Raw genomic sequence first — 26,783 nt, 5'->3', positions numbered from 1 at the left:
AAAAGGCAGCTTTTCTGCCCTGCCGTAGACCATGGATGGCTTGAAGCCAGTCTGGCAGTGTGTAGCATCTAAACAACGCGCTGCTGGAGTGCCTGGAAGCCAGCTCACGTCTGAACACTGGTGCAGCTTCCAGTTGTCCTGGGGGGCATGCGGAATCTGTATGCCATGCCTCCAAGTCGGCTAGAAGCTGGCTTTTCATGACAGTCTGTTTTGCCCCATAGAACCAATGTTTACAACTCTTTGGGGGATAATATTGAATGTCTTATTCTGTATGAATCCTGCAACAACGCATTACTCTAATAAGATTAAGATATCCCATTTGAATGATCAGAATATTTAAGGAACTCCTGGAAGATCCATATGCCCCAAAATTACACTGCATAATTTCTTTCCCTGTATAAAACCTTACATTTTCATATACTGACCATGCACGCATGTTACTTTGTAACACACCATCTTGAAATATATTTTTTTCTCTACTTCCATCTGTATTTACAATGAAAGCATGTATAATGGCATATTCAAAAACATGTGTTAAGAAACATGCTATCATTAACAGAACTGAAAAGGAACTATCTCCAATAAAGGAATCTAAAAGGAACCTGTGAAGTCAGAACATATTAATGAGAATTCTATTTTATCTTTGCAAAAAACTGCTGAAGATGAATTACCCAAGTCAGTCAGACGTTTAGGTGACCTGCTTGAAGACCTGGATCTTCGGTGATCAGGAGATTTACTGGGGCTCCTCCTTCTTCCTGTTGACCTGGAAGACCTTAAAAGGACAGGTGTTCGACTTCGGGACCGTAATCTGAGAGATATTCTGTAACTGTCTCTTGAATCAGACCTCCTCCTCCTCCGATCAGGCGATCTTGATCTGTTTCTCCGAGATCTCCTACGCCTTTCCCTTGATAAAGATCGTTGTCTTGACAAAGACCTTGATCTAGTCCTTCTCCAACGTCTTGAACGTGATTGCGATCGACTTCGTGATCTTGTTCGTGATCGATGGTCAGATTTTGATCTTGAGGTCCTTCTCCGAGTTAATGATCGAGAACGATTCCTTCTCGATCGTGATACTGTTCTACGTCTACGAGATCTAGATTCTGGAGATTTAGAGCCTTTACTCTTTGATCTTCGTATACTATCTCTCTCGTCCATTTTATCTATAGATTTGGACCTTGACCTAGATTTAGATTTGTGTTGTACAGGAGATTTTGCATGATTGCACACAGATATATCCAAAGATTCTGATCCCTCTGTTTTTTCAATAGATTTGGATTTTGATCTGTGTCTGGAGTGTTTCTCTCTTGATGCAACTGAAGAATCTTTGTCCTTTTTTCTTTCAGTAGATTTGGATCGTGATTTTGATTTAGAGATTTGGCAATCAGATGACTTAGATTTTCTACGTCTAGACCTCAGTGATGGCTCTTCTTTTTCAACAGATTTTGCTCTAGATTTATGATCAGCAGACTTGGATCGTTTCCTTTTTGATCTTGCTGATGCTTCAACAGATTTAGATCTAGATTTGCGAGTATCAGAAGACCTGGAACGCTTCCTTTTTACCTGGGCTGAAGTCTCTCTTTTCTCAACAGATTTGGATCTAGATTTACGATCAGAAGATAAGGACCGTCTTCGCCGTCTCTTTACTGAACTTTCTCTTTTATCAACAGATTTAGACTTAGATCTGCGATTATCAGAGGATCTGGACCGCCTTCGCCTTGTCCTCACTGAAGTGTTTCTTTTATCAACAGATCTGGACTTAGATCTGCAATTATCAGATGATCTGGACTTCCTTCGTCTTGTTCTCACTGAACTCTCTCTTTTGTCAACTGACCTGGATCTAGATTTGTGACGATCAGAGGATCTAGATCTCCTGCGCCTTGCTCTCACAGTAGTCTCCCTTCTATCAGTTGATCTGGATCTAGATTTACGAGTGTCATGAGACCTAGAATGTCTTCGCCTTCTTCTCACTGAAATTTCTTTTTTATCATCAGCTGACCTGGATCTTGATTTGTGGTGATCAGAGGATCTAGACTGTCTTCTACGTGTTCTTACTGAAGACTCCCTTCGGTCCAGAGACTTGGATCTAGATCTGTAACGATCAGAAGACCGAGATCGCCTTCTCCTTGTCCTCACTGAAGTTTCTCTTTTGTCAGCTGATCGTGATCTAGATTTCTGATGATCAGAAGATCTGGACCGTCTCCGCCTTGACCTTATCAATGTCTCTCGTCTTTCTGCAGATCGTGATCTAGATTTGTGTTTATCAGAGGATCTTGACAATCTTCGTCTTCTTCTAACTGATTCTCTTTTATCTATAGACTTGGATCTAGACTTGCGATGATCAGAAGATCTAGAACGTCTCCGCCGTGATTTTGCTGAAGTTTCAATCCTGTCTACAGATTTGGATCTAGATTTAGATCGTGATCGTCTGCGTCTAGACTTTGAGGATTCTTTATCCTCTTTTTTGTCAGTAGATTTTGATCTGGATTTACGACGTGAGGTAGAGTGTTTTTTTCTGGAATGGGAATCATGTTTACTTCTAGAGCGTTCTCTTCTTGATGCTACCTGCCTAGTGGTAGAATGTGATCTAGACTTTTTTTTATGTTTTTTTTGACTTGGAAGGAGATTTTGATCTACTCTTTTTTGCTTTCTTACTTTTACTTTTATCTTTACTTTTGCTACTTATTTTCTCACTTTTCTTATCTTTTAAAATACTTCCATCATGTTCTGTAACAGCTTCTGAATCTTTATCCTTCAAATAGTCCTGTACAATTATTTCCAAATCCTTTTCCTTTGTCACGTGCGTGGATTTAAGAGTTATTATTTCTGAGTCTTTTGCTGCTACAATTACTTGTTTCCCTGCTTCCAAATCCTTCTCTGCCATCTTCACAGATTCCAGAACTGGTTCGGGATCTATCAGCCCCACTGTTATTTCCTGGACTACTTCTAAGGACTCTCCAGCTACTGGGCATACAGGTTTTGCAGTTACTTTTACACCTTGCTCCTCCACAATGATCTGTGAAATCCCACCCAAGTCTTTTTCCTTTATTATATTTAAAGGCTCTAAAGCTGATTCTGAATTTTTCAGTTGTACAATGGCCTGTGAAATCATTTCTGAATTTCTGGATTCTATTACATGTGCTGCAGTTGGTTCAAAATGTTCCACTTCTGCTCTGCATGTCTCTTTTGAAACTTCTTTGTTATTTGCACTCACATATTCAGGCATTACTACAGAATCCTTCACTTGCACATGTATTGCATCTAAAGATCCTTCAGAGGCTTTTCCTTCTGGCAAAAGCACAGAGGTTGAATTTCTTTCCAAATCCTCACTCTCCAAAGTTAACACAGATTTTGACAATCCTCCTAAATCCATTTGTTCTTTGTCTGTAGATGTTTGAATAACTTGGAGCTCTTTTACTTCCACAAAGGATTCATATTTGTTAGCTGCTTCCAAGTCTTTTGGTTCATTTCTTTGCACAGACTCTAGAACACTTCTAGGTTTGAACATAGTTTCTGGATCTGTTAACCGTAGGGCCAGTTCCAAGTCTGACTTTGCTTTTTTCATATCTATAACAGATGCTACTTCTGGAACAGGTTTGGAGCATTTTTTTCCTGCTAAAGAGGCTGCTCCTTCATCTGCATCTGCATCCTGTAAATCTGACACATGCATGCTCTTCAAATTGCTTTCTGAACATTTTCCTTCAAAATGTGGATCTAATTGCAATTGTTTTTCTGTATCTTTTACTGCTTCTACAGTCACAGATGATATAGCAGCTCTTACATCTGCTTTTTCCACAACATCTGAAAACTGTTGGTTAGTTTTTGAAACACCGAGCACCTCAGACATAAGATTTCCTTCCAAATCTGTTGCCCCCACTGTATACACAGGCTGTAAAGACGTTTCTAAAGTTTTAATTTGCTGAGCATGTTTGGGTTCTAAAATAGTTTCTACTTCTTTTATCTTGTGTGGGCATACTTTTTCTGATATTAATTCTGAAAATTTCTCCATCTCTCTTTCAGAAATTGGTGCAGTCTTTTGTAGAACATTTTCAGTTTCTGAAGGGGTTTCAAAATATTTTACTTCCGAATTATTTTCTGGTTTTAGATGTATGCCAGAGTCACTTATTTCTAATACTTCAATCTCTGAAACTATGCTAGAAGATTTAAATTCTGTTGTACCTTTATATACTGGAGTAGGATTTAGGTTTAGAATTCCTGCAGAGTCTGTTTCTTTTGACACAGAGAAAGATTCTGAAGACTTTAACTGTGGTGTGACTAGCTGTGTTGAAGTGGCTGCTGGAAAATTGCTGTCCTTTACTTCCAATGGTCTTACATAGTTTATTACTTGTCTTGAATCTTTTGTTTCTATTTTTGGTGGAAAGTCTACATTGTCATCTAAATCCATGGAGTCCAACATACATGGAGGCTTGGAAGTTGTTTCAAACTGCAAAGTTGTTTTTGAAGTGTTCCTTTCTGATGTATCCTGAATGCTAGAATTTGCTTCTGCAATTTTGACATCCATCATAAACTCAGTCAAAGCTGGATCATGACCCTCTTTCTCTGAACCTATTATTGAGTCTGAAACTGATTCTGTAACTACCAGTTTTGCATCGTGTTCAACTGGTATGCCTGTAGTTATCAACAAGCTTTCTGAAATTTGTGTGACTACAGTTGATTCAGATCTTTTAAATGTTTCTGTACTATATGCATTTATGTCATCAGATAATTCTGTACTTATATCTTTCACTATGTCCACAGATTCCTTTGATCCTTTTGATTTTGCTAAAGTCACTATTGTTTCAGCTGCTTTAGCAACTTTTAGTTCTTTATCTTCAGCTTCACGGACAAAGGAAGGAATTGCTTTAATAACTACCATATGTGGCGCACACAAAGATGACGAGTCTCGTTTTTTTGCTTCTTCAGATTCTTCATATTGTGGAGCTATTTCCAACTTCTTATTTTCACTCAAACATACAGTTTTTGTATATTCTTCAAAATTTGTAGGGGTTGATGTTTTACTCCTGATCTTTGATTCTGACTCTTGCAATGCTGATATACCTTGTGATTCAAGGAGTTCATTTTTGTTTGGTGTGTCTAAAATAGTTTCTGTTCCTGACACTACCATGGTCACACTTTCTGGAAGATTCTCTCCCATTTCTACACCTGCTGTGAGGGTAGATCCTGAATCAGTGTTCACATGTTCTCCATCCAGAATTCTAGACTCTGATGTTGTTTTTGAATTTTTCATTTGAATCATGTAGAAAGCTTTTGGGACATTCCCTGAATTGGGTTCTGCCAGACACACTGATGATTCTGAACTTTCTACATCATTTTTCTTCTCACATTCGGAAACTTGAATCAGATCTCTCTCTGATGCATACGGGGATTCTGAGGATGCTATCAATCCTGTCATTTCTGTCCTTTCCTGAAATTTCTGTTTCCCTTCCTGGTTACTTAATGCACCTATAAAGTGGAATTCTGAACTTGTTTTTGCATACTCAGTTTCCAAATCATACAGAGAATCCAAATTCACCTCCTTCCTTTTTGATGTTGTGTCCTGCACAGATTGCAGGTTTTGTTCTTTCTGAGATTCAGAAATAGATTCAAAACACTTTCCAATATTCACAGATTTCGGATAGTCTTTTAGATCTGTTGACACTGAACTTTTCAACTCTAAGGATTCTTTAGGGCTATCTTCCTCAACCCTAGTTGTAAATCCTACCCTTTCTTTTAACTTTTGTACAACTGCTAAGGCTTCCAATTCTGCAGCAGTTTCTGAACTTATATCCATGTCTTTTGAAAATTTTGAAGTCAATGATAGGTTTTCACTCTCAGCAGTCAGCTCATTTCCTGTTGTTGTTTTGGAGCCATTATTCACTTCTTCATATCTTGGTGAAGTCCGCAGGTGGTCTGCACCTGCACTGTACTGATCCTTCGTCATATTCTCAATGGTATCAGAAGCCTTTTCGTCTAATGCAGTCCAATCAGACACAGCCTTACATTCCAATGCTGCTTCTACAATTTTAACATTTCTGTGATGGCATTCTATTTTTTTCTGTAAGTCATTCAACCCAACCATCATTTCGGATCCTACCATTTTTAAGTCTTTGACTTTCCTAATATGCTGTGACTCCAAACTGTTTGCATCCCCCATGTGCGATGACTGTGGGACTATGTCTGAACTTTTCAATTTCGTCATAACCTTGGGTTCTGAAAAAAGTTCTAGATTTTGTTCTGAATAGTTTGTAAATATCATATGCAATGATTCTGAAGCAGTGTCCACATCTTTCTCTTCTTTTTTTCCTTCAACCTCTAGGTTAGTTTGTAAATTTTTGCCTCGTGACACTGCATCAGATTGTAAAGTATCATGTATATAACTCATTCCTTTTACATACTGAGATTCTGAAGTGGTTTCTACATTTTTCAGAGTTGCCAAAGATTCTGAAGCATTTTTCAAGTCCTTCAGATTCATCCCACTCTCAGATATTTTGCTTGCATATTGCGAAACCTCCTGATTTTGTGGCTTCACTATCTCACCAATTCCTGGAGCTGTTTCTAAAGTTTGTGAGATGTTTTCAGGAATGTTCACCTCAGTCACCGGTTCTAAATCTTCAGCTATTTCTGAAACTTCTTTTTCCACCACAACAGCTTCCAAAGAACTATTCACCTTCACAGCTTCTTCAGTTTCTGTAAGAGGACCAACATTCTTCAAATTCATCATTCTAAAAGGTTCTGGAACAGTATTCCACTTTTCCTTCTTTGTTGCAGATTTTTCTTTCAGACAACTCAAGTCAATCTCCTGAAATCCTGAAACACTGTCTAAAGTCCTTGTTTCCATTCCTACATTTGAAAGAGGTGTTGTTAAATCTGTCTTATTCTTCATCTCCAATTCTGGCATTTGGCTAACATTTTTTGCAACTTTTTCAATTTGTAACTGCCTTGGATACTTTTCTGAATCTTTCAGCTCCATCATAACAGCAGAGACTTGGGTTTCTCTTAATTCTTTTACTATTGCCTCAGCATCAGCAGTTGCTGCCATGCACTTTTGCTCACCAAATTCTACCATTGTTCTTGAGTCTGTTTGCTGAGGTTTTAGTTTACTTACAAGAGCCAGCTCAAAATCATTTTTAGAGACTACATGTTGAGATTCTGGAGCAGCTTTCATCTCTGTTCTAGGCTGCAGAGCCTTTTGGAAATCCTGCATTGTGAGCAGTCTCTCAGAGTCATTATCATCTTTCATATCTGTAAATGAAATATGTCTGGGACTTCTTTCAGAAGCTTTTATCTTTGCTGTATTCAAAAATTCTGAAGTTGCTTCGAAGTCTTTCCCTACAACCATAGCCAAAAATCCCAAAGTTGTCACTGAATCTTTGGCTTCTCCACTTAGCTCCAAGTGGGGCAAAGCAGGTGTTTCAAGTAAAGTTGGTGTTGATTGTTTCATGCCTTCTGGATTTAATGAGTCTGTGACAGAATCTAAACTTTTAACTTTTAACATGTTAGACTCCAGACTGGTTTCCAAATATTCCGGCTGTACTGTTATAGAATGTGAACTGTTTTCAGGAACATTTAGTTTTTTTGTTGCCTCTAATGCAGAACTAATTTCATTTTGTTCCAAACAAATAACTTCATCTCTGACCATGCTTACAGAACTACCTTCAGCTTCAGCAGTTCTTAAAGACTGGTCTTCTATGCACAAATTCAGAGTGAGGTCAGTAGTTTTAAAAGTACCACTTTCCAGTTCTCTCTCACTTGCAAGCTTGACTTCTGAGAGCTCATGAGCACTGACCAAAGTAGAATCTTCTTTAGATGTATCCAGTCTGCTGCTATCTGAATTAGTATTGTGTGAATTTGGCATAGCTGAGTTTTCATTTTCATATGCAGTTTCTTCCTGAACTGATACAGAAGCATGTTGTAAGACAGATGCAGACTCTATATTCACATCATCACCTGCACTTAATATAAAGCATGGATTTTCTGGTTCTGAGTGCAAAACTCGCTGCAGATCCTCACATTCTTTTTGTTGGTCATTTAATTTTGATTCCTTGGATTGTTTTTTATGTTTTTTCTCCTTCTTTCTCTTCTTCTTTTTCTTCTTATCTTTATGTTTCTTATCTTTCTTAGACTTCTTCCTTGGAATTTCATCTTGCACTTCTTCAGATAACCCTCTTTTAACAGAGCGAGATTTACTTCTCACAGCATCCTCTCCACCACCTGAAAAAATTTTTTAAAAGGTACAAATGTAAATACCTTTACAAAGTGACATAAAAGTGCATAAAAGTATACAAAGAGAGAAGTCTAGGTTAGAAAAAACACTTCATATAAAATTGTGGCTTTAAATTAAAAGGCGCTCACACCCCTCCCTTTTCCCCCAATTCCTCCACATCAGTCTCATCTTCTGCATCACATTTCACACCTTTTGGAGAACCCTGCAAACCACAAAATGCTTTTGTAAGGGGGTACAGAAAGAAGTGTGTATACTTCATGAGCAGAGATCATGCCCAGAGTTCATATCACGCTTATGCTCCTGAAGAGGCAGATGCTCCAGATTATATGAAAACAAAACTTTCTATATTTTAAAATCTGATTACATTAAAAATCCTAGTTGGCTTGTACAGTGCACCCGTGTTTTACACATGGGGCGTGCGCCCATAGCACGCACACACTGCTGCACACCACAGGCACTTCCAATGGGACTCCAGCATACGCAGCATTCCCCTTAGGCAGAGGGATCCGGAACGGAACCCCATGTAAGGGGAGGGCACACTGTACTGTCAGAACTGGCAGTATCAGTAACCTTATTGGAACCTGTGGACATACTCAAGGAACGTATATATTGGATATTGTCAGCTTTCAAGAACCAGAAGCTACATACTATTTGTGTGCTATCAGGGAAAGCATATGCATGTCACGCACATACCAATAGCAAGTACATTTCTATACTGCTTGTCAGTGCACTTAAGCACTCCCTAAGTTGTTTACAAAGTGTAAGCTAATTGCCCCCAACAATCTGGGTATTCATTTTAGCAACCTTGGAAGGATGCAAGCCTGAGTGAAGCTTGTGCCCCTGGCTGGAACTGAAATCGCAACCTTATGGTTTGTGAGTGAGTGGCTGCAGTATAGGCATTTAACCACTGCACCACCAGGGTTACATAATTTAGTTACATAATTTGAGTAACTATCTGCTGAATATTAATTGATGATATCAGACTAGAAATGTACATAAAGTAAAAAAGAACAGAACTGTGGCACAATAAGATAGCAGTTAGTATCTCAATAGGTTCATATATGGTGACCCAGTCCACATGTAACAAAATAGGACTGTATTCAGGGATAGCCGAGTTGGTGATTTTTTTTTTTTAAATGAAAGTAGGACTGGTTGCTGTAAGCCTGTATGGGCTCATTCATTGCTTTCTCCACTCTCTTCCTATGTGCATAAATGAGGTATAATATCTGAAAGCGTCCACATTTAAAATGAGAGTAATGTCTCTTTGAATTGAAATTTCACTAAATACTGTACGTGAAAGTTTGTTTAAAAAAACAACCAATTATCTATTATAAAATTAAAAATTAAATCAATTCATATAGTTCCTGAATAGAATCATCTAAATTTTATTACTTTATTGAATTGTCATGTTACTAAGAGATGCCACTAATTCACCTTGGAGAGAATATTGTCAATAATAAATCAATGTATTGTAACAAAAAACAAAACAAAACAAAAAAAACAAATAAGAAAGAACGAAATAATATCAAAGCAGAATAGACTTCCATAGTAGGATTAGAGAAACTATTAGAGCATACATTTGTTTAAAAATTACAAAAAGACCTCAAAGAACACAGGAATTTATTAGACTTGAAAAAAATTCTTCTTAAAAAAATTGTGTACAGTATTATATATGTGTATATATATATATATATATATAGAGAGAGAGAGAGAGAACGAGAACTGAGAACAAAGTAGGTAACTGTTTAGCATCTAAATTAGCAAGCATTAGTAACTTCATTCCAGCAGTTTATTACGAGAAAGAATAAAATTATGTGAGTTTCCAGCACAAGACAAATACTCTTACCAGGGTTTTTTAACCTACAGACTACAGTCATCCCTCCATATTTGCGGCTTTGATATTTGCGAATATGATTATTCACGGATTTCATTAATATGTTCTCTCTAGGACTGTCTAGGTCCTCCAGTGCAACTCTGTGGTCAACTTTAACTAAAAGTTGCACTAAAAGACCATTTGTAGCTACTCCAGTGCCATTCTATGCTCAGTGTATGTTGGACATTGACCACAGAGTTGCACTGGAGGACCTAGAGATTCCTAGAGAGGTGTCTTTCAGGTAAAAACAGTGTTTTTGTTATTTGCCGTTTTTCCATATTCACGGGGGTCTTGTGCCCCTAACCCTAGCGAATATGGAGGGACAACTGTACATTTTTAGCCATAAAATACGCAACAGTTCAACTTTTTTAGGAATAAGCCCACTAAATCCTATAAAAATAATGAAAAAATGTGAACATAATTTTCAGTTTGTCAATTTATGTGACAATTATAATTTAATTTTACACCAGCTTCCTCACAAATTGTTCCAATATTCAATTACACTGATATAGAATTGCAGCCTTACAACTGAAAGTATGCTTACTCAAATGTAAATTTTACACATTACACATTACAGTTTGATTTTTCAATCACTAGCCCCATCATTTCAGTCCTATTTTGCATAGCAGCGCAGAACAAATATTGTGACCTATAAAGCAACTTCACATCTGATAAAATATTTTGCCTCTACACAATATAAATGTATGCACATTTTAAAAAATTATGAAAAAACATTGAATATTGTTTGTTTACCTGGTTTGTACTGTGACTCTGCAGCCAACACTTCCGATAATACTTGTTCTATCTTCTGCACTAGTGGATCATTCTGAAGATTCCCAACAGATCCAATGTTATCATCTGAAGAACTGGTGTGTTCAGGTGAATTTATTTCACCATTGTATTGACTTCCTATCTTTCCACTAATCAAGAAAAAAATGCAAAAATCAGTAGATTACAAATATTGTTAAAACAAATGTCCATTAATATGATATAGCGCTTCAGTTAAAAAAATAAAATAAACACATTCTGCATATTTACAAATTTTAAATATTTAATATCTATTCATATAACCGTCTCTTAAACAAAATATTATCTAATGTAAACTCTACGAAGGTGTTACCGTTGTATTTTAACCACTTAAGATAAACAGCTCTGCATTAGCAGGAACTGGTGATCACAGAAATTTCTAATTCAGATCTAACTATCATAGAAACAATGAAAGATTTCATTCTTAATTCTAGATTTCTATTATGTTAGAACAAAGGAATACATGAACTTCAAAATGTACAATGAGGTCTATGATGAAGTCCTGTTTTTGATTATGGTTAAAAAGGAACACATCAATGGCTATAGTGTACATATTTCCTTGGGGACACCGCATATATATTTTGACTGCAATATGTACAGTGTAATGTTTTAAATAATCCAACAGTGAACAAATGATATAGGCTGCAAACAAGTAAAACTTGTAATAGCAACAATTTTGTGTTTATATAATACAATTTGAATGTCAAACCTATGTGATTACTGAAAACACAAATATGTTGAGAGTCAGAATTTTACAGCATATTTAAGAACTGAACACTAGGGCCGGTTACAGACAAGCATGCACTAGGGTTACAAAACGGCGTAACCCGCCTAGAAGTCCTTTTTAATGCAAAGCAGTTAACAGAGCTTTGTTCTGTTGTAGAGCAAGCAGCACAGAAATAACCGCCTTGACATTTCCATCCTAACTAAAATGGATACACACCATTCCTCTTTTTCTCCTACATGTTCTAAATTATGAACAGGAGTAAAATTTCTCTTCGTTAGATGTGTGAAAATGAATGCTAAACCTAGGCCGGTTGTGTACGGTTAATTTCAAAAACAAGTAATGTATTTTTTTTAAAACCCTGAAAGGTTTCAGTGGTTGTTTTCTCCCCAGAACTACATACATAGAGGATGGCTTCCTTGCACCATTACCAAAGTTTTACAATACAGGTTGATTCTCCCTTATCCAAACTGCTTGGGACCAGAGGTTCTGGATTTTGGAATATGTGTCTTTGCGTATACATGCACAATGAGAAGTCTTGGGGATGAAACCCAACTTGAAACACAAAATGCATTTACTGCTTCTTTAGAAAATGACTAGTGCTAGAATTTCATGCTTCATACAATTACCACTTTCTGTCAGCTACTCAAATAACTGTCATATTAACTCATACTTTTCATACAATATCAGGAATTTCAATAAATGTCTTCCTGCATCCAAACAAAATAATCAAATAGTTCGAAAGGTGAATGAAATTAAAATCAGATGGAGTAATACTGTATAGTTATAAAAAACCATTCCATACAGTGCTGAATATTTTTAATACTATAAAACCAGTGAATGTAATGGGTTGTCACAGGGTCAGCACTGCTGTTTGACCGATAGGAGACAGCCCAAGTTACACCAACCAACGCTGCCTCTGCAAAAGAGCTTCCCCTTCCAATCTTCACACGGTGCCCCCATCTGGTCCACTGAACTCCCCAAGGCCCAAAGATCATAGCAGTGAACAGCAAGTAAGCTATTTACCCCCAACAGTCTGGGTACTCATTTTAGCTCCCTCCTCAGAAGGATGCAAGCCTGAGTCGAGCTTGGGCCCTTTTGCTGGTCTTGAACTCAACCTTGTGGTCTTGAGTGAATGGCTGCAGTACAGGCATTTAACCACTGCGCCACCAGGGCTCCTTACTTTTGACCTACAGAACGCTATACATCTTGGTCCAGACTATCTGAAGGGCCATACCTCCCTCCAAGAGCCCACTAAAGTGCTGAAGTGTTGGTGGGCACAAGGGAGAGGGCCTTCTTGGTGGCTGCTCCCAGGCTCCGGAGCTCCCTCCCCAGAGAAGCCAAGATAAAGACATCTTTGCGCTGTGCAAATGCTGAGTAATTCAGATTTTAAGGTTTGTATAGAGTTTTAAACATGTTTTACATTTTAACGCACAACTGTTTTAACTTTTAAAATTGTTTAATTGCTTTTAAACATTACACAGTATTTATGTGTTTTAATGCTTTTGCACTGTTTTTAAATTGTATTGTTTTAAACTTGCTGTTTTCCCCCTTGGTCCCTACATTGGGAGAAAGGCGGGATCTGAGGAGGAAACAACAACAACAACAACAACAGCTTCTCCTGTACAGAGGGCCAACCTCTGTCCATTACAACGTTGGCGACCACCACCGTTCTTCTTCCCTTCCACTTCCTGCCCCAGAGAGGAAGGGGGCAAATGCCAGGCATTCTTTCGGGTGAGGGATCTTTATTACGTTCCAGAAAACATCATTATTGTTGTTGTCGTTGTTATGAGCTCCAAAGGAGTTCCCAAGTGTCCTCCATTTCGAGGACGGCTACGGAGGACGGATAATAGCGACAATAACAACAATAACGTTTTCCTGGAGCGCCCTCCATTTCGCGGTGCCTGGTCCCTCCTGGGCCTCCCTCTGCCTTCCCTCCGCCTCCGCTGCGACCGTTACTCGGCGCTCCCTCCGCGCGGCCCAGGCCTCGCTTCCTCACCCGCCGAACTGCTGCTGCTGCTGCTGCTGTTCCTGGATCTCCCGGAACTTGCTCACGACAAAGGACCGAAATATCTGCTCGATGTTGGTCGCCATGACAGCCCCGAAGCCGGAGAAGGGGGCCCCCTTCTCTTCCTCCCTCCCCGAGACGCAGGTCCCAGGCCACACCGGAAGCTGACGCCACTTCCACCGCCTCGCCTCGGCGTCACTTCCGGTACGCTCCCTGGCCTCTGATTGGCTCGGGAATGGAGAGGCTCGCGCCTGCGGGCCGGTGGACGCTCTGCCCTCCGTGTCGACCATAGAGTCTGATGTTGGAGGACTGGGAAAGGAGGCGCTCCCTCCCTCCCTCCGCCGCGACTCTATGGTCACTCGTGTCTGAAGGGACAGCGCTATGAGGCCTTGTTCCAGAAGGGCTTAGGAAGAGACCCTTCTGGAAGACGGCCTCAGAACCCGAAAAGCCCACAAAAATACTATGGATGCCGGCCTTGAAAACTTAACCCACATAATGGCGGCCCTCAAGAGAGGGTTTGCCATGGCCATCTTCCTCTGGGGCTGAGAGAGTGTGACTTTTGCCCAAGGCCACCCAGTGCGTTTCATGGCCGAACCCTGGTCCCCAGAGTCAGAAATAAGCCCCTCCCTGGTTCACTGCTGGGGAATTCTCTGGGAACTGTAGTTTTGTGAGACATTTGGCCTTCTCTGGCAGAGTTCTAGTGCCACAATAAACTACAGTTCCCAGGATTCCCTAGCATTGAGTCTGGCAGATAAAGCAGTTTCAGACTGGATTGTTTCCGCAATGCAGACACAGCCCTCATTGAATGTTTAAATCTCTGCACCAATAATATATAATAATAATAATAGAATTCAAAGATATAGCCGTGTTCGTCTGTGGAATCAGTGCGTAGACATAGAGAGATCTTGTAGCACCTTTGACGCTAACTGGAAGAAAAGTTGGTAGCATGAGCTTCCCTAGGCTAAAGTCTGTTTCCTCAGGTGCATATCCATAAACTGTAACCTAGGAAAGCTCATGCTGCCAGAGATGCTACAAGCTCTCTCTACGCACTGATTCTACAGACTAACATGGCTGTATCTCTGAATTCTACCAAGATATAACTGTGTTAATCTGTAGAATCAGTATGTGATTTTTATCTTGTATCGTTATTGCAATTGCTGATGGGCTCCTGAGCTTTGGACAGGGTTGAGCAAAACAAGAGGAATTTGTCACCTGACTGCTCACCTTGTTACACAACCTATTATGTTTCCATGGTCTAAAGACTTGAAATTCAGTGTTTGAAAGATTCATCCTTTACATGGTTTCGTTGAAATGCCCTGTGATAACAAAGATCCACTTGTGCAAATCCACATGTGAACCCCAATAGATATAGTTTAGGGTTTTTTTATTTTAAAGAAGGCAATTTATCTAGTTTGGATTAACACTGTCGCTATCAATTTTCAGCCATGTAGAGAGATCTTGTAGCCCCTTTGAGACTGAAAGAAAGAAGTTGGCAGCATGAGCTTTCCTAGACTTAAATCTACTTCCTCAGATGCATTTGGTGGAGTGGAAGCCAGAGACAGAGATATATATGCCGTCGGTATGTGAGGATGTCCATTCAAATTACAAATACTTTGTCTATGGAAATGAAGTTGCAGGTCCAGTTTTAAGGAGGGCCAATAGTGCCCAAAGAGTGGTCTTTGTGCATGGAGATGAAATGGCAGGTCTTGTTTTGCAATGGGACCAGCCTGCTAACAGGGCTATATCTTTGACTTTTCAGCCCTGTTAATGAAGGCTAAATCCCACCCTTTTAAAGAAATCCGTGCCTTTCCTTTTTCTTCTCCTTCTTCCTGGGAAGAGTTAAAGGTTCTTGAAACTGCAGCATTGTGGGAGGCGTAGTGCTGAGCTCCAGGGAGGCCAATGCCCGTTTTTGTTTTTTAAAGTTGCTTGCAGAAAAAAGTAAGTATTTGCTTTCTCTTTCTGGGGGAAAGCAGGGCAGGGTTGTGATCAGCTTCCCTAGACCTTGTTGCAGCACGACCCCCCTGTTTTTTTAGTGAGGGGAAAGTTTATTTTTCAAGTTTTTGGTGGCCACGTGTTTAGCCTCTTGATCTCCTTCTTCCTTGCAGTTGTTTCTTTCTGAGGTTTTGTGAATGGCTTTTTTTTTTCTACAGTATACTAACCCTGGTGACTGGAGGGCAGAAAAAGAGTTGTGCAGGTTTTTAAAATTGCACAGATGTCCATCCAATTGCATATTTTTACCAAGATCTGCATATGCTGCAAAGTTTACAACATGACCCTGAAGTTTACAACTTAAACTATTTGTGTCAAGGTCTTTGAGCAGCATTGCAGGGGGAAAGTACATCTTTGAAGAACCGCTGTATTGTTTAGTGTATTATATAGGTTATGCATCTGAATGCATGCTTTTTAAACAACATAGAAAATGTTTCCCATCTCTGCTGAAAAGAATTTGGGCTGCTGCCAGTAAAAAAAGCAATAGTGAGTAATACTGTAGGTTGCTTTCCATCAGAAACATTACTTTTTAGGACTTTTTAGGATATTTTTTCCAGCCCACAAATCCCAGATTTCCCTGGGGGATTTTGGGAGTTCCACTCCAAAAAGTAAATTTTCCAAGTTGTGATTTCAAACACTTATGGGGGTTTGTTGATAAATTTGCTCAGATTTGGAGAGTCAAGGTTCGAGGTTATACTAGCCTTTAAATCTGATTTATACAGAATTTGGCTCAGAAATAATCCAGTTTGAGACCTCTTTAACTGCCCTGGCTCAATGTTAGGGAATTCTGGGAACTGTAGTTGCTGAACCTCAGGGGTCAGTAATTTGTGGCCCACCATATATTTTTGGACTGTAGTGCCAATAATTTCTTACTACTGTAATGGCTCTGATGTCTAAAGCTGTGGGAAGTGTAGTCTCAAAACATCCAAAGGGCAGAGTTGCTTACCCTGCTGTACTGTACTGTATTCAGGCATGAAGAGTGCAGAAACTCAGGAGTTATTAGGAATGGTGTGATGATCTTTTCTCCACCCTCATTAAAACATGCTTACCAAGATTTTTTATATATATTATGCTGTTTCTTTCATATTTATAGTATTTCAGGGATTAAGGCAGAAGACAAATGAACCCTATTTTATTTTTAGATGAAAATGCAGCTAGTACTAGTAATGTTGTCTGTATTAAAAGTATGTTATTAGTTTGCAGTGTAATTTAGAATGTTGCCAGCACTTTTCTAAGAGTCCAAGAAATGTGAATAGGAGAAATTATTCTGGAGTCAGAGGTCACAGAGTTGTATAAATCTTTTTATCTTTTATTGGGGGGGATGCAGTGACTCAAGTGGTTAAGACACTGACTCTGTTGATTGCCAGATCAGCAGGTTGGCAGTTCGAGGCCCAGGTGCCAGATGATGGGATGAGCTCCCATCGCTAGTCCCAGCTTCTGCCAACCTAGCAATTCGAAAGCATGCAAATCAAGTAGACAAGTAGGTACCACTTAAGTGGGAAGGGAACAGCATTCAGTGTAGTCATGCTGGCCACATGAGCACCAGAGCAGTCCTTGGAAGACACTGGTTCTTCAGTTTAGCAACTGATATGAGCATTGCCCCCTACAGTCAGTTACAACTAGACATTCATGTCAAGGGACTGCCTTTACCTTTAATTCAATGTTATGTCATCCAAAAAGTAACTTTGCCAAGCTCAGCCCTCCACCACCCTTCAAAGTTCTTTGGGGTTTTTTTTTCTCTTTTAAAAATGGCTAACCTGGTGATATGGAGAGGTGAAATGTCTGTGGAAATGCAGAACCAGTTTTTATGGTGGTTCTTTGGGTCCATAGTATTTTCAGAATTATGAAAGAGGCGGTATGCTTATTTTTATTTTGGTTCCTTTAGTAAAGAAAAGGGTCTTTTTTAGCCTATAAAATAACAAATGAATGACCAGTTGTAGCCACCCTCTTTTTTTTATATACTGAACTGAACTTTCTCATTCATTGGACATTTCTTTACTCTTGTCAGTAGGGTTCTGATAGGCTTAAAGCTGGAGGCTGCTCTCTCCTCTTCTCTGTTTTTTGCTCGCCTATTGGAAATCCTCTCTTTCCAGATTGCCAGTAGCTAGATCACAGTAAGTATGCTGTGTGCCATAGTGTTAGCCTTTACTTTGATCTCTATGAGAATGACTTCCTTAATTCTTAATATTTTTCTGTTTCTGTTCCTTAAAACTATTATATTCTGATACTTTTGATATTATATAACAGCCCTTAGTGCATTGCATGTATGTATATATGCCTTCAGGTCACCTGTCGACTTATGGCGACCCGATGAATTTCATAGGGTGTTCTTAGGCATTACCTAAGTAAACCTCATTGATTTCTTTGCTCAGCACAGCAACAAATTTGGGAATCATATTCAATAGATATCTGTTGGACAGGGACGTAGCTAGGATTTTAGGAAGGGGGGGGGTCCAGACTAAGTGCCACCATTATAATGGGGCTTGAGTGCGGTGGCGCAGCAGCACGCCATTCATTTTTCTAATGGAAGGGGGGGGTCCGGACCCCCAGATCTCCCCCCCCCTTGGCTACGTCCCTGTGTTGGATTTGCTAACAGAGAGGTTTGGGACTAAGAAATCACTTTAGATTATTTTAGAGTACAGATTGGAAATACAGCAAGCACGAACTTTATACAGGTTTCTGCCTATCTCACAGCTACTGCCTAGAATTTAGGCATTCTCAGGGGCTTCTAACATAGTAGAATGTACAACTTGAGGCGTTTGCTTTTTATGTAAATTCCACACAGTTCAATGGGGTTTAGCCTGAAATCAGGATATGCAGTTTTACAACCTAATCCTGCATGTGTCTTCTCAGTTATGTTTCATTGTATTTATTATGAATTCTAAGTAAATGTGTATAATGGCCTTCAAATGTCCTGATCTAAACATTTATCATCCCTGCCTAATCTGGCTATTGAATGAATTAGCTTGGAAACATTACTTTTGTGAACTACACTTCCCAAAATCCCCCAGCCAGCATTTATGTTTCTGGAAGATGTCACCCTCTGAAGTCATGTTTCCAGGCTCTGGGTTAGGGAAGGTTGGTATATAGACTTTTAGCCTTGTGTGTGTGTATGTCCCTTCAAGTCGCCTGTTGACGCATGGTAACCCCATACATTTCATAGAGTTTTCTTATGCAAGGAATACTCACAGGTGGTTTTGCCAGTTCTTTCCTTTTAAATTTAGCCCACAGAACCTGGTATTTGTTGGCAGCCTCCCATCCAGGTATGAACCAGGGCTGACCCTGCTTAGCTACTAAGATCAGCCTTACAGCCTGATTAATCTTAGTGCAACAGCTCCTGTTCACCATGATCCGATTCTGTATCATTTAGGTATTTTTAAATCCCAAATTTAAAAAATTGAATGATGGCCAGCAACTGATGGTAGATAAGGTATTAACACAAAGAAAGCAGTCCCTTTGGAAGTTTGGAGTTAAATATACAAATCCCTGAACTGTGATTCTGGCGTCAGTTCCCTTAATGACAACAAATCAGTTGACTGAAATATGATGTTTAATATTGATAAAAGTTACACAGTCCAATTTTATAATGATTTTCCGTGGCCAAAAATATATCTTTGGTAGGGCATGCCCACTTGGCATGCCCACTTAGAAATGTGTCCCACTTCGTTCCACAAATGTTATTTCCAGACAACTGCCTAAAATGTTAGCTTACAGCGGAGGTGAAAATTGTGTGACCAAAGGGTCACACGTGATACTTTGGAGGATCTATTTTGAGCCCTAGGGTACCATCGATCCACCTAAAGCCCCTGGGACCCCCTACCAAAGATATATTTTTGGCCATGGAAAATCATTATTTGGTGGGGATACACCTTTTGAGGCCTAAAAATGCATTGTAAGGCCAATTACATGCTGTTTCAGCAGCTACCCCAGAATAGCCAGCTCCCCTCCTCAAAGGTCTGAGAACTAATATATGGTCATTTTCACTTGCCCCAAATGATGACTGTGATGATGCACTGTGGCCCTCTGAAGGTAGTGCAAACCACACTCATCTGTGACATACAGTCTGCTAAAAATGGAGAAGAGCATTTAAAAAATAGAACAGGACTACTATGAGCAAATGTGCAAGACTGGATGGGAAACATCATACATTTACTGTCAAAGGCTCCCTCCCTCATGTCTTTGAGAATTCCGCTTAAGAAGAAGAAAAATGCTGTGGTTATCAGTTACTTTTACTTACGCAGTTGGATCCAGTGATGGGCCTAATCTGCACTGCAGAAATAATCCAAATTAACACAACTTTTCTGTCATGGCTCCATGCTGTGGAATTCTGGGAACTGCAGTTTTGTGAGAGATTTATCCTCCTCTCTCACAGAGCTCTGGCACCACAACAAATTACAAATCTCAGAAGTCCATAGCATTTCACCATGCACTGCACTATTTCTCCCATGCAGATTAAACCTTAATCATATTTAGGTAGATTTGCTGACTTTATTTAGTCACTACCCAAAGGCCAATAGAACAGGTTTTTGGGGTACATGTGGGCTGTCTGGACATTATTTTCCGTTGGTTATGCTCCAAATATGACTATGGCTGGTTCCAAGCCTTGGCTTTTTACATCACTGATTGTAAACTTTCCTTTCCTTTTAATTGTGCACATTTTCAGAGTCTTCTTTTTTAAAACAACAACCCTGCTCTAAAAGAAGGGTCTCTACAACCTAAACAGTCCAACTATCATATGAACTGTGATAGTTAAAAGATTGCAAATCATAATTTAATTGTTACATGGTTCCTCCACAATATGCTACATTAAGCATGTCTGTAATGGATAAAATATTCAAGGAAAGTGGATCTAGCAAGGTACTTAGTACCAGGATGGGGTCCAAAAATTAAGAAGTTTCTAACCTGGAAGTGTCTGCTACTCTGGAAAGCTTGGTTTGAATTTCAAAAAAAAGCCTTTCATGGAAGAAAGACTTCCCTTGTTGGCAGCTCTGATGCCATTCTATGTGATACAATTCCAGTCTTTGGCCTTTATACATGGAATGTGTGTCTCCATACCTAAAAAGCCTGCCAAGTGCTTTTATCTCCGTTTAGAAGGAACTGTACACATTGACAAGACTGGGGTTAATGACCAGCCTTTTTAAAAGATGATACTATGGAGGTGGGGAGGGTTAATGCCCTGTTTGCAAAGATTGCAACAGTGTGGCCTTATCTGCATTGCAGAAATAATGCAGTTTGATCTTGCTTTAACTGCCATAGCACCATGCTATGGAATCCTGGGATTTAACAAAGAAGGCTAAATGTCTCATAAAACTGCAGACCCCAGAATTGCATAGCATGAAGCCACGGCAGTTAAACATGTGTCAAACTCCATTATTTCTGTAGGGCAGATGAGGTTTCAGTCATGTCTGTGTGAAACTTTAATTCCCTAAGGGCTATACATGGGTTTCCATAAAGAAGGCAGTCTATCAGCCATAATGTTTCATTTAGGGAGAGGGGTGATGTGTCTGTGCATGTTGGCATGAGGAGGTGGAAATGTTTTGTTAATTCATTTATAAAGTTATATTTGTTAATCACACTAATAAATGTATATATTTTTATCAGTATTCTCCTGGGATCCAGAACCAACTTGGTAAAAGGTCTCTTAATCTGTCTCTTTATTTTTTTATATACAAAAGCAACTTGCATCTTATATCACTTCCAGCTATCTACTTCCAAGTATATCATTATGCTTAATGGCCATCAAAGGTAGTGTTCTAATCTACCACCTTAGAGACAGTTCACTTGGATTTTGAGCAGCTGAAGAACGCAGAAACCAAAATATTAATTCAGTTCATTTTGTTTATCAGTTTAATAAATGTCTATGACTATGTGTGTGTGCACAATGCAGAGAGAAAGTGCGAGGGCATGCATGGTAAATAAATATGCATATAAATCCCTAAATCTATTTTTTCAGATATTTTAAATGTAGTATTGTTTATATAAAATATTCTTGTATTATGGTTCAATAAAAATGAATGGGGTGCTTGTCACACAACTGTATTTTATAATTAGCAGAGAGTAGTCATTCTTCTTTAATCTTCTATGTGAGATTTGGCCCATCACTCACTCATCCTACTGTGTTCACATGGTTTCTGCGATAAGAAAGTTTAAAACAGGAGACCTGCATACTGCCCTATCTTGCACTTATTTGAGTAGTATAAGTAACAAATCATTGGCACCTTGGTTGCTAATTTACAATTTGTGATGCTTTCAGATTGTATTAAAATGTTGCAGTTTATTCTGTTACATTAGGGACCAGAGTGATTTCAGATGAGAAGCACCACTTAAACAATTCCCCTCATCCCATTGTTTCAAGCCACTGTTATGAGTCTATGAGATACTCAAAGTAATTTCAAAAAATATTTTCAAATATACATTTCTCATTTTTCAGTTAAATGCTATATATCTCTAAACACAGGGCTTGAACCTTGCTTAAATTTTGCCATACTCAGTTAAGATGCAGTCCTTCATCCACATTGGAATAGCAGCTCAAAAATATATGGTGGTTCTGTAAATGACAAAGCTCCTCCTATTTTGAACATCCAGATGACAGACCGAGTGCTTGTGATTGGCAGTGGAGGGCGAGAACATGCTCTGGCTTGGAAACTGGCACAGTCTCCACACGTGAAGCAGGTATTGGTTGCTCCAGGAAATGCAGGAACAGCAAATGATGGGAAGATCTCTAACTCAGGTAATCAATGAAAATGTGAAATAATTTGTGAATGCAAGAAAAGCCATGCTAGGTTGAACAAAAGACCTATCCATCCCTACAGTCTTTTCCAACCAGATGCATATGGGAAGTCCCAAAACTCATACCATGTGCATGAACACCCTTGTACTTTTGTTCCTTAGCAATTGGTATCCAAAGAAGGTACATAGCTAAGGATGATGGAGAGTAACATGGAACCACAGCTAGCATTTGACAGTGCCATCTTTCATAAATTTGTTATACAGGTTGACAATTGTTAATAATAATAATAATAATAATAATAATAATAATAATAATAATAATAATAATAGTTATTACATCTTGTGGCAACCAGTTGGATTGTACAATACTTCCTTCTACATATCCATTCAGGTTCTCCCCTTCAACTTTCTCCACACCATATATTATTTTATACACTTCTGTCATGCCCCACTTCTTGACTTTCTTCTGAACCAGAAAGCTCCAATGGTGTAGCATTTCTATACAGAACCTCAAGCATCTTGGTGGTCCTTTATTGCCTTCTTTAGATCTACATCAATGTCCTTTTTAAGCTGATTTTTTTATAATCTTTTCATCTGATACATTTTGGATTATCTGCCAACATCATACAAAGTTTTCTGACTATTATTTGGGAGGTTATTAGAATTATTAATAATACACTACTAGTATTAATTATTCTGCTTTCTTTGTCCGAACAGCTAAGATTGTGTCTTCAATTATGGTAATTGCTTAGAAACTCATCACTCACAAACTCATTTCATTTCTGCACCACAGCTTGGGATAATTATTTTTGGATTACAACCCTCAGAATCTCTCATCAGCAAGGGTAGTAATTATAGTATACTGGTACATTGGGTCTCTGGGAACTGCAGTTAAAAAAAAGTAATTTTTCCAAGTTCTGATGTACAGTGGCCTTAACAGGTAATAAAACTACTTTGCATAGTTTCCTTCCTGACTTCTCTTTTGGAGGACAACTGTGAGCAGGAAGGATGTCATCAGTCTGTTTCTAGACTGTATAGAAAGTATCTGTTTTCCTTACATCTCCCAAATGGAAGAGAACATCACTTCAGGCTCTGTGACGCCCTTGAATGCCCTTGAAAGATTTTTATTTCTTTCGCATGTCAGCATTTCTAAATGCAAGGAAGAATAATGGAAATAGCTGGCAGGAGCAGAGATTGTATGACTCCAGTGTATCTCTGGCTTTCGCTCTAGAAGCAGACATACCTGCTTCTAAAAATCAACCCTTCATTTGGCCTCAGGCTAAAAATGGTCATCCGAAACCAGAGATGGGGAATGTGTGTCCTCTCAGACTCCACAGACTGCAGTACAAACCAGATTCAGCCAGTATAACTAATAGTGAAAGACTGACAGCCTAACAATAGAAGGCCCCACTAACATCTTTGTTTCAGTCCAAATACATGTTCATAAATTATATTTATACCCTCCTCTTCCCGTGAATCTTAAAGAGGAGCAGTCCATTCAACAACACCTTTTTCTGAACAGCAAATCTGCCTCTTGATACTGAGTTGTGAAATTATAGTTTAGTTAATTAATGTTTTGACCCTGACGGACTCATGTAGATAATCAGCACACATTACGATAAAACTACTGAAGCTGTCTTCCACTTGTTTGCTTTGCTTTATTGTGGAGTATTTTTTACAGAGGGCTAAATCCTAGATCCACTCATGCAACTAACATTTCCCTTCTCCTCTTTTTTCTCCTACAGCTTCCTAAACACTCACCCCCATCTGCTCCAGAGAATTTCCAAACCTTCTAGAGCTTATTCAGGAAACACATGAGGGGCTGCAAGACAGAAATAAAATTTGTGTAGTAGCAGATTATTATGTGCAGGCCCTTACATTGACACTCCCCCACCCTAAAGACATACGGTACATGCATGCAACTGTATTGTTTCATGTTAACAAACCAGACCTAGTGATGTTAATCTCTAACAAGAGAAGGTCTTTTGTCAAGTGAGTAGATCTTAATTGGCCATTCAGTATTAAGCCATTTAGCATGTTCTGAACATGTAAATACTGCTTGCTTAGAGAAACTGTTCAAATACAACATTAAAAGCTGGTTTGGAATTACAACAATGGCGCGTTATAGACTGCCCAGAAGGGGCAGTCTCGCGCTGCCGCTGGTTGCAGCATCCGGGAACCACAGCAGCCAAACGACGCGGTTCCCGGACGCTGCAAAGAAGGAGCGCGATTTTCACGCTCCTTCCTGTGGCCCGGAAGAGACGCTGCAAGTGCCAAAGCGCGCACTCACAGCGTCACTTCCGCTGCGCAACGTGCGGATGCAGAGCGTCTGCTACGTCAAAATGGCGGTGCCCATCTGTATGCGGCGCTGCCATTTTGACGTAGTCATTACATGCGAGGGGCAAGGCACGTCAGGAAGCACCGCCCCTCGCACATGATGACGGTGCCTCATGGGCCCGTCTGTAACGCGCCAATGATCTTTAGTGAATTCATTTTCCTTCCTATCTATAATGCTTAGTGATTTCTGATCTTGGGCTGCCTCAAATCAATAGTTTATTGGTTTGTCTGAAAGGGAAAACTATTTCTACTTGCCTGAAAGTATAATTAAATGGAATGAATAAAAGTGTACAGAAACAAAATAATAGATTTTCCACCCTAGTGTTTCTAGCACTGCCTTTTGTTGTTATTTGATTAGCTGTTTGAAACAAAGACAGTGTTAAAATGTTTCAAACGGATGAATAGATACATTTGAAATATATTAAAATAAATGTTCACAAGCACATAGAAGCAAGTTCAGGTTAAACCAGGGTTTAACCTGAGGAATTTATGGTCCTCCTGGTATCTGGAGTACCCTTACCAACATCCATGCTTGGCAAAGCTCATGGGAGTTGAAGTCTAAAATATCTGAGCTGGCCCACAAAGTCAAGGCAACTTATGTCCAAGAAGCCTATTAAGACCAAGTAGTATTGCATACCAGATTACATGGTTTAAAGCTTTCAGGAGATAAAAGGAGAAGATTTTTTCTTTTAAAATTCTTATTTTAACCAGTGAGATTTTCTAATCTACTGATGAATTTGCTGTTCTGTTCTTTATTAACAACAGCAGAAGGAGCTTCTTAAAATATAAATAAAAATGCAGTAAATTTGACTTTAATACTGGTTCTGTCATGTGAATAGTCAAGACTACCAAGAGAGGAAACCATGTTTAATTCAATAAACACAGACACACACATTTTTGTTCAGTGCTCTAGAGCTGAATAGGTCATATGATTACCACGTGAATGCCTTAGGATATGTCATTCTCTTCACAAAAACTATAGCTAAGTAGAATATATTGATTCATATTATGCAGAAAAGCTTTCCCTTTTTAATATGGAAAAAAGAAAGAAATGTAGCAGAAGCCAGAGTAATAATACCAAGTTAGAAATAATAAATATACCAAGTTAGAAATAATTTTTTTGGCCCAGCAGAATCATGTCCTGTTAAGGAAATGGGTCTCCATGTGGAAACATGTTTCTGTGTCTTGATGTTTCTTCTTTATTGGGAACAGCAAGTGGAAATATAAGTCAGGAACTACATTCACCATGTTTGCCATAGTGGGTGTTCTGTTGCTCACTGATAAATGTGATGAGCTCCTGGTTCCTCTTAGCCTTAGAGCTGGGGAGTAGATTGTGGGCCATGCTAACAATCTTACTAGGCTTCCAGGACTCTCCCACTGCCTCCGCAAGGATGATGTCTCTCCCATCCGTCCCTAGCTCCAAGGTTTGGAGGAAGGCTGGGGCTTGTTTTGCTGCTGTAACTTTTTGGGACTTGGAGGTATAATGGAAAATCAGTCTTCTTTTGCATCTTAGAACTGGAGAGGGCAGACAACGACCATTCCCCAGACTCTCCTGGGTTCCTAATGCCTGCCAAATACTTTCAGAATGCAGGGCAACTTCAACACAGTTTCTTCCCCACCTGACCTTCAAGGTACAGAGAAGGCATGTGGTTTTCTTGCATTTTCACATGCAGAGATGCCACCTGCAGGCTTCTAGTCACAGAAGAGAACAAGACATCATACTGACCTCCATCTAAATTTTGGAAGCATTGCATCATGACAGGGAATAAAATTACCCTTGAAGGGAAGGAATACATGTACAGTGGTCCAGAAAAAAAGCTTCCCCCCTCAAAAAAACCCCTATTCCCCATCCCAACAAATTGGGAAAATTGAATTTAATTGAATATAATTTAATTGGATACAATTGGAAATTGGATATAAAACTAAACCGTGTGTGTAGATAGGTAGGTAGGCAGGTTGAGATATGAGCAGTTGCCAGACCCCATGGGAAGGGGAGGAATCTCAGGGTAATAGTATTATCTTGACAATTGCAGATCTACTTGTCTGTGTGTGTCTGTTGCAATGTGTTGTGAGCCCCTTGTGGTTACAGGGTCCT

At 39.3% G+C, this 26,783-nt stretch overlaps 2 protein-coding genes across 3 annotated transcripts in view; one reads left to right on the top strand and one right to left on the bottom strand.

The window, feature by feature from the left end:
* The window catches only part of SON (SON DNA and RNA binding protein), a 36,925-nt gene extending 23,093 nt beyond the window's left edge, over positions 1-13,832 (bottom strand). Inside the window, 4 exon segments of the mRNA XM_042457147.1 lie at positions 672-2,607; positions 2,609-8,208; positions 10,848-11,014; positions 13,625-13,832. Of these exon segments, the coding sequence (XP_042313081.1) occupies positions 672-2,607; positions 2,609-8,208; positions 10,848-11,014; positions 13,625-13,719 (7,798 nt within the window). The 5' untranslated portion in view covers positions 13,720-13,832.
* A 1,723-nt stretch (positions 13,833-15,555) lies between these two features.
* Positions 15,556-26,783, top strand: part of LOC121925252 (trifunctional purine biosynthetic protein adenosine-3-like) — a 38,259-nt gene continuing 27,031 nt past the window's right edge. Inside the window, exons 1-3 of one of the 2 annotated variants that reach the window (XM_042457148.1) lie at positions 15,556-15,571; positions 17,631-17,736; positions 22,208-22,352. In XM_042457148.1, the coding sequence (XP_042313082.1) occupies positions 22,208-22,352 (145 nt within the window). In that variant the 5' untranslated portion in view covers positions 15,556-15,571; positions 17,631-17,736. Of the gene's footprint in view, positions 15,572-17,630; positions 17,737-22,207; positions 22,353-26,783 lie in introns of those variants that run through there. The other variant, XM_042457149.1, reaches the window with a different exon arrangement.

The sequence above is a fragment of the Sceloporus undulatus genome, chromosome 3 (assembly GCF_019175285.1).
Source record: "Sceloporus undulatus isolate JIND9_A2432 ecotype Alabama chromosome 3, SceUnd_v1.1, whole genome shotgun sequence".
Taxonomy (NCBI): domain Eukaryota; kingdom Metazoa; phylum Chordata; class Lepidosauria; order Squamata; family Phrynosomatidae; genus Sceloporus; species Sceloporus undulatus.
This window is presented reverse-complemented; position numbering and strand designations above follow the sequence as displayed.